This window comes from Monodelphis domestica, chromosome X, assembly GCF_027887165.1.
Source record: "Monodelphis domestica isolate mMonDom1 chromosome X, mMonDom1.pri, whole genome shotgun sequence".
Taxonomy (NCBI): Eukaryota; Metazoa; Chordata; class Mammalia; order Didelphimorphia; family Didelphidae; genus Monodelphis; species Monodelphis domestica.
In genome coordinates this window covers 77,939,412-77,948,096 of record NC_077235.1, presented here as the reverse complement: position 1 = coordinate 77,948,096, position 8,685 = coordinate 77,939,412, and the positions used below count along the sequence as shown (strand labels likewise).

The following is an 8,685-nucleotide window of genomic DNA, read 5'->3' as shown; positions in this document are numbered from 1 at the left end:
GGGAGTTGTTAGCTTAATACAATGTCCGAATTGATCACCAGGCCAGGCCTTCCTCATGACTCTGAGATACCTGTTTCTTGGATAGTCCTTTCTAGAGATGGCTGTATCCTCATGACCACCAAAGTGTTAAATCTACAACTGCTGCTCCCCCCAAAGCCAATGCAAGTTCGTCAAAGTAGTTTAGGTTAGGGTGAGGAATGGACCATTGGCCTAAATCTTAGAAGAGCAAATTTGTTATATGAGTGTATATGTGTGTATCTATGTGTGTGGGCATATACACATTTCAGAATTCCACCCCTCACTTCGGAGTGGATTCCACTCTCACTTAGCACAGTCAGAGGTTCGTAGACTTAGCCTTCTGTGATCGATCACATAGTTTATTATTCAGAGAACAAATGAGACCAAATACTTCTGTATGGAAACATCCACTTCCAACCATCTCTTGGCCTTCCTCCTGACTTGATTCCAGCTGTTCAGGTACAGAGGGGACAGATACCATTGTTGAGTACGTACTGCTTGTAGACAAAGGAGGAAAGAGGGGTTTTTTCCTTCCTGTCTCATAATCAGGGACCGAAAAAGGAAAATGACTTCCTCCAACTCACCAGCTGAACCAGATTTAAAGAGCAGATAGTCTCAAGCAGCTCAGAGTCCTTTCTCCCATAACTCCTGGTCAGCATGTCTAAGCAGGATGTAAAGCTATCTCAGCTGCCATGGCTTTCCCCATTTACTTCCCTCATCTTGGTGCCTATAGACACATGTAAGCCTTGTTCAGCTCTGGTCACAGTGTCTACACTTCTAAAGATGGTTCCAAGTCATGCTGTCTATTCTCTCTCCTCTCCTGGAAGTCCAAATCCCCATAGGAAGTCAAAAAATGGGTCCCCAAACACACAGGTAGCTTTTCTTTATCTTATCACATGTTCGCTGTCCCTTCTAGCCCTGGCATTCCCTGTTCTAAGTTTCCTACCAGCTCTGATTTTCTATGTTCCAAAGTTCCTTTCAATTCTGACATTTCATGTTCTAAGCTCCCTTCCAACTTGGGTATTCTGGATTGTCAATTCTCTAAGCCTGTAGGTTTGATACCCATCTGAACAGGGCAGTTGCTCATAACCTGAGGACACTTGGAAAACCTGTAATGTATGACCAAGTAATGGTTATTCATGTTAATGATTCACACAGAATGACTCCCAAGGCTCATTGCACTGAAAGAGGATCTTTAACTTGACCTAACTCCAATCTGTACACTACCCCCTTCAAAGGCCTTGGCCTAGGAACCAGGGGCAGTTGGCTGGCTATTTCTGAAATCTGACACTACCCTTATAGTTGCTTGGTGAACATTAGTTATATCATTATATCAAGGACAGAGTGCAAAGGCCCTAAAAGGGTAAACTGGGGACAAGAAGCCATGAAATCTTCACATGATGAGGACAGGATGAGAATTAGGTTATATAGAACCATACTGCATTCTCCTTTCTCTGCCCTAATTGTAGGCTTACACATTTTCTCATAAACACGTGCGCGTGCATGCACACAGACACACACACACTCACACACACACACACACACACACACTCACACACACACCCTCCTACGTAAGAAATAATGATGACTTCTGGAATATCTGTGTGTCCCTCTGGTAAGAGAGAGAGAGCTCTGCATAATTCACCCACCATGGTGGTAGTGATGATTCTTCCAAGGCTTATAGGGGATATTTTCAGTTGATGCTAGAAGTATCTTAACTGCAGCCTGATTTCTCACAGATAAAAAGGCAGCCTTATTTCTAATTGGAATAGATGAACACTTACATGACGTGATTGGATAGAGGAGAGTAGATCCTGGGGTACTTTGTCTGACCTCTGGTATCTTCATCTATGGAATGAGGAAAGATTTTTAGACTGGATGGTTTCTAGAGTCCATTCTAGACCAAAAAGTCTGTTTTGGAGGGTCTCTACCAGCTCTAATATTCAATGCTTGAAGGCTCCTTCTGCCTCTGATACCCTTTAAGTTGTCTCCTATCTCTATCATCGCATGTTCTAAGGTTCACTTCAGCTTTCATGGTCTATATTCTAAGTTCTTTCCCATTTGGACCATTCTCTGTTCTATCTTCTAAGGATCCTCCCATCTTTGACATTCCGTGTTCCAAATTCCCTTCTGATTTGGCCATTCTATTAGGCTATGTGTTGTAATAGAAGGTGTATTGGACTTGTAGTCATGACAGGCCTTGAATGAAATTGTGGCTCAGTTACTTATGAATTGCATGATGTTAGAGAAGTCATTTCGTGTCTCTGTGTCACAGTTTCTTCAGATCCTGGCTCTTTGATTGTATTCTCTTTTATTCAGTATAATAGTAAGATGCAGTCTTGGACATATTTTTGTGAATTTATTGCAGACACTATGTATGCCCTCTGCCATTCCAGATCCTACACCAGATCTGCACTTCTCATTTTGGCCACTAAGTGGCATTGATAGCCACTCATCCAGTCCTGTTTGACTCTAAGGATCTGGGTCTGGGGAAATTCCACACTAGCCCCAGTAATTTGGGCATGCTCATTGAGGTGGCAGGAAGTGACCTTCTCTGTAGGGTCTTCCCAAAAGTCAGTGTTAGCAACAGCCCATCCTGCAAGTGCTGCCATTTCACTTTCACAGGGTATGTGGGTTTGTGGAATTACCAAACTGCAATTCAGCCCTGGAGCCCCCACCTACTGGAAAACCAGGCCTTATTTCGGAGTCATTATATTTTGCTGAGCCCTAATTCTGTGCCATTGGTGGAGTTGGAGTCAGCTTTCTCTTGAAGAGATCAGCTTGCTTGCATGTGTCTATGCACATAGTAGTAGTAGTAGTAGTAGTCTCTCGGTAACTGAGGATGATGATTGTCTTTGTGCGTTTTCATCTGTGATGTATAGATGAGTGTGCACAAAGACACTTGTGCATGAAGGAGATTTCAGTGGAAAAGTCGATGCACAGAGACAGTCCCACTCTCTCGGCATTGGAAGCCTGGGTCCAGTGGCATGAAAAGTCGTTACACCTGGAGACTTCCTCAGCTGCATTGGATGGCCGTGTTGTCCTTTGTGCTCCAACACGCCCTGAGCACTCCACAGTGCTTTGCTGCGTCGCCCTCTCAGCCGTTGAACCTTCTTGTTGGTTTCTTCCATCTGTTTGGCCGAAGCAGTCTTCACATGCTGGGTGAGCAAAGCCCTGGTTCACCAGGGGTCTACGATCCAATGGCTACCCTCACAAGGTCTAGCCAGCCTGTCAAAGCCATTGCCTGGGGTGTGCCCGCTGCCGCATGCTAGCAGCTACTGGGAACCACAAGTGAGAACTGGGTGTCAGGTGGGGGTCAGAGGCTGGAGAGCTGCCCTAGGAGGGCACGACAAGCCCTCCATACCAGAGATACTACCCCTCCCTGAGCACCCCATACACCCCTATGCACATAGAATTAATAAGCAAATAGACAATGGGTACCAACAATAAAATAATTAATGAGCCATCTCAAACAGCTGCTAGTCCGGCATTCTCCCAAGCCAGAGAAGTCCTTGAGATGCTATGGAAAGTGTCCGAGACAGGATTTCTAGGAAATGTATACAGGTTGGTCTGTTTAGTGTCTGCCAGCTGTGCCCACCGTGAACAGGCAAAGGAGTAGAAAGAGTCCAGTTTCTGCAGGCTGTGTGACTCAGGAAATCAGTAAAGGTGGTCATCAAATCTGGAGATGTTGTGACTCCAGTGGTCTGCTCGGCCTGGCAGGTCCAACTGAGGAGATGGTGGTAACTGGAACTCACTCTGAAAGATGGTGCTGGTCCTTAGCATCTCATCCTTAGGAAGCACCTCTTCCAGTGTCAGTTATCCCATCCTAGAGGAGTCCAGACAAGGCCAGGAAAAACCCCTTAGCACCTTTGCTAACCCAGTGCAACCCTCCAACCTTCATCCCTCTGGTCCTGAACCCATGTTATAACTCTGATGTCTCACCTCAAAGCCCTTGGGGGGGGATCTATACCCTTAGGGTAGTGACAACCACATAACAAAAGCATTACAGCATCCTGGATAGCTGTAGCCTTCACTGGGATACACTATAGCTTTAGATTCTTTTTTAAAAACCCTCACCTTGAGTGCTAAGAACTAGACAGTAGGGGTTAAGTGACTTGCCCAGCTAGGAAGTGACTGAGGTCAGATTTGAACACAGGACCTCCTGACTTCATGTTTGGCACTCTGTCCATTGTGCTATCTATCTACCCCTTAGCCTCAGATTCTTTAAATATCTTCCAATATCTGCGGGAAGCTCCTATAATATGCAACCCGTCCATTTGTTGTGTCTCACTCTTTTGACACGAACAGAACCTTATATATCCCAACTCCGTTATTTGGTTTTTGTTTGTTTTCCAACTCTTACTTGTTATGCATGATTGTGAACAAGTCACTTCATCCTGGCTTCCAATTAGCCATCCACTAAGTGAGAAAATAGCTCTAGTCTCTCTCCTTCTAGTTCTAGAACTTCAGAAACAGAATCACAGAGTGTGAAAGTGGAGAGACCCTCAGCAGCCATCTAGGTGGACCCATGCCGGAAATGCATCCTTCTCTATAACACACCTAAAAAAGTAGCTGGCTGGCCTCTTCTTGAAGCCCTCTAAGGCCCAGGGCCTTCCCCAGGGAGCTACTTCCAGCTTGAGGCCTGTTATGCTTCATCTCTGAGACCGTTTTGTCACCTCTTGAGGCAGACTGCTCCACTGTGGGGCACATCTCACCCACTTTGGCAATATTCCATCCGTTTGTCTTTCCCTTTTATGTCACTCACCGTTTTGATTCCTCAAAGATCATGACATTCCTACACTCACCACCCTCTGGAAATTAGGGAAAGCACCACACACATCAAGATCCCTACTTCTGAGGGGCAGTTGGGTGGCTCAGTGAATTGAGTCAGGCCCAGAGATGGGAGATCCTGGGTTCCAATCTGACCTCAGACACTTCCTAGCTGGGTGACCCTGGGCAAGTCACTTGACCCCCATTGCTTAACCCTGAGCACTCTTCTGCCTTGGAACCAATACACAGTATTGATTCTAAAACAGAAGGTTTGGGTCATTGCTTTTTTTAAAAAAGATCCCTACTTTGGAATTCTGATTTTCTGAAAATTGTTAATCTGTGAATGACCTGGTTGAGAACTCTCAATTGACCAGAATTTTTAGAATAAACCAAACCCCTCATTCCTGATCATGCTAAAAATGAGTGATTTTGTAGATTGGGGACTATTTCCCAGTATGCACATTCCCATATAATGCTATAATTATATAGTATTATGTTGGATTATTTTCAGACTTTAGCAATAATGCAAAAAATAATGAATCGGTCAACAAACTTTTATTAAGCACTTATGGTATGCCAGACACTAAGTGTTAATTTAAGTGCTGGAGATACAACTATAGAAATGAAAACAGTACCTGCCCTCCAGGAGCTTATATTCTAGAGGGGAAGAAAGCATCTGAAATACGTTGACTTCTAAGTATGTACATTTAATAATAGATTTGAGGAAAAACACTGATGAAAAGCAACTGCTTGACTACAGGGGTGGAGGGGATGTGACTGAGGAGAGACTCTAAATGAACACTCTAATGCAAATACCCACAACATGGAAATGAGTTCGAATCAAAAACACATGTGATAACCAGTGGAATCGTGCGTCGGCTATGGGAGAGGGAAAGGTGGTGGGAGGGGGGGCAGGGAGGAAAGGAAAATGATCTTTGTTTCCAGTGAATAATGTTTGGAAATGACCAAATAAAATAATGTTTAAAATTTAAAAAAAAAGAATATAGGAGAGGAGGATGAGAGCAGAATCCAGGACAAAGGTAGAGATAACAATGCACAGGCCAAAGATGTTATTTATAGTGATGTCCCCACAGGGTAGACGGATAAGGTCTGGATGTAGGTAGTAAGCATGGGACAGGATGTTGGCTTTGCAGAAGGGCATTGGAAAAACCACACAGAAACTGCGAATACCAATGAAGAGGCTCATTGGTGCAACTCGGTTATCAGTAAGAATGGTAGAATGCCTCAGTGGGTTGCAGATAGCTACATAACGATCAAAGCTCCTGGCCAGTTGGATCCCAGACTCCATGAAAGAGAAGAGGTGGATGAAGACCATCTGGGCCATACAGGCATCAAAAGTAATCTCCTGGGCATGGAAGCAGAAAGTGGCCAACACTGAAGGCAGTGTGGACAAAGACACACCAAGGTCATTGACTGAAAGAAGAGACAAGAAGTAATACATGGGCTGGTGCAGACTTTGCTCCTCTTTGACAATGAAGAGAATCAGGCTAGTTCCCACAATAGAGACTGTGTAAAGGGCCCCAAGCAGCAGGAACATCCAGTGTTGGGAGGCTTCAAGCCCTGGGAGGCCAGTCAGGGTGAAGGAAGGTAACTCTGTGCCATTAGTAGTAGAAGAATTTCCCATAATTGACGTTTTCTTTTCAGGCTATAGAGTCCAATTTTATAAAAAGGAAAAGAAGGGGTAGGTCATTGGTTACATCCCTCATTCTGGCATCCAAGACCTCCATAATATAGAACTGTTTTATTCAAAATTATATTTTACTCTATTACTCAGCATATACCTTCTACACTACTCAGGTAGGTCTCCTCAGCGTTCTCTACCCTTCACTCCTTGCCAACACTTAGCATAACTTCCCTTTGCCTTTCAGTTAATCTTTGTCCACTAACTTCTTGAAGGCAGATCCACAACTCAATTAATCCAGGAATCTAGGAATAATGAGGAAATCTTGCCCTAATCTCTATGGATCTTTTAGCTTTTTTGATTGATTATAGAAAATGATAATAAATAGTTATAACAATTTGTATCATAACAATGATAATAAACTATTAAAATAGTGAAAAAAAATAATAGATATGAGGTCATTTAAGGCCTGGAGGATCAGGTAAGGACTCAGACATGAGGAGCAGGAGGGTTTTGAGTTGAGCTTTGGAGGAAGTTTGGCATTCTAGGAGGCAGAGGGGAAATGTTTTTCAATTTTGTTTTAGTTTTTATCTCAACATTTGGTCATTATACTGTAGCTTGGCTTTTGCAAGCTTGAAATGCCCAGCAGAAGAGTTTTCATTAGATCCTAGAAGTAATGAGGAGAAACAGAATATCCTTGAATAGGGAAGTGGCAGCTTGGGGAAAGGAGAACAGACCCTATTTTGGAGGGAGAAGAGAATATAGCTATGAAGTGAAAACAGTGCTGAAAAAGAGCTGATGTGTGCTCTTCTCTCTCTCTCTCTCTCTCTCTCTCTCTCTTTCTCTCTCTCTCTCTCTTCTCTCTCTCTCTCTCTCTCTCTCTCTCTTCCCATCTCTCCTTCCTTCCTTTATTTTTCCATTTCTTTCTTCTTTCTTTCTTTCTTTCTTTCTTTCTTTCTTTCTTTCTTTCTTTCTTTCTTTCTTTCTTTCTTTCTTTCTTTCTTTCTTTCTTTCTTTCTTTCTTCTTTCTTTCTTTCTTTCTTTCTTTCTTTCTTCTCTTTCTTTCTTTCTTTCTTTCTCCTTCCTTCCTTCTCCTTCCTTTCCTTCCTTCCTTCCTTCCTTCCTTCCTTCCTTTCTTTCTTTCTTTCTTTCTTTCTTTCTTTCTTTCTTTCTTTCTTTCTTTCTTTCTTTCTTTCTTTCTTTCTTTCTTTCTTTCTTTCTTTCTTTCTTTCTTTCTTTCTTTCTTCCTTTCTTCCTTTCTTCCTTTCTTCCTTTCTTCCTTTCTTCCTTTCTTCCTTTCTTCCTTTCTTCCTTTCTTCCTTTCTTTCTTTCTTTTCTTTCTTTCTTTCTTTCTTTCTTTCTTTCTTTCTTTCTTTCTTTCTTTCTTTCTTTTCTTTCTTTCTTTCTTTCTTTCTTCCTTCCTTCCTTCCTTCCTTCCTTCCTTCCTTCCTTCCTTTCTTCCTTCTTTCTTTCTTTCTTTCTTTCTTTCTTTTCTTTCTTTCTTTCTTTTCTTTTCTTTCTTTCTTTCTTTCTTTCTTTCTTTCTTTCTTTCTTTCTTTCTTTCTTTCTTCTTTCCTTCTTTCCTTCTTTCCTTCTTTCTCTTCTTCTCTTCTTTCTTTCCTTCCTTCTTTCTTTCCTTCTTTCCTTCTTTCTTTCTTTCTTTCTTTCTTTCTTTCTTTCTTTCTTTCTTTCTTTCTTTCTTTCTTTCTTTCTTTCTTTCTTTCTTTCTTTCTTTCTTTCTTTCTTCTTTCTTTCTTCTTGTCACTCTTCCCTCCTCTCTTCTTTCTCTCTCCTTTTCTCCCTCTTTCTCTCCTTCCTTCTTTCTTTCTCCTCTCTTTCCTTCCCTTTCTCCTCTCTCTTTCTTCTTTTTCTCTCTTTCTTCCTCTTTCCCTCTTTCCCCTTTCCTCCCTCTTTATCCTCTGTTCATCTTCCGTCTCTTTCTGTGCCTATGTTATCTTTCTCCTCTCTCTCCTTCCCCCCATTGTTTTCATTCTCCCCCTCTTCTACCTCTCCTTCCCCTGTCTCTCTCCATCTCTCCTTTTCTCTCTCCTCTTTTCCTCCTCTCTTTTCCTTTCCTTTCCTTCCCTCCCTCCATTTTTCTTTTCTGTTTCTGTCTCTATCTCTCCTAAAAATCCTATGTCAACTGGTTACTGCCGGATGGAAAATACCAGGCACAGCAATGGCAACTTCCCTCTACTTGGGATTTGATGCTGAGCAGTAAATCAGCAAAGCAAACAAACAGGCCGACATCTGCT

At 42.6% G+C, this 8,685-nt stretch overlaps 1 protein-coding gene across 1 annotated transcript; it reads right to left on the bottom strand.

Moving 5' to 3' along the window:
* Positions 1-5,776: 5,776 nt before the first annotated feature.
* On the bottom strand, positions 5,777-6,445 carry LOC130456195 (olfactory receptor 51I1-like). Its single transcript, XM_056809859.1, has one exon. The coding sequence runs from the start codon at positions 6,431-6,433 to the stop codon at positions 5,777-5,779; it is 657 nt and encodes a 218-aa protein (XP_056665837.1). The 5' UTR covers positions 6,434-6,445.
* Positions 6,446-8,685: the final 2,240 nt, after the last annotated feature.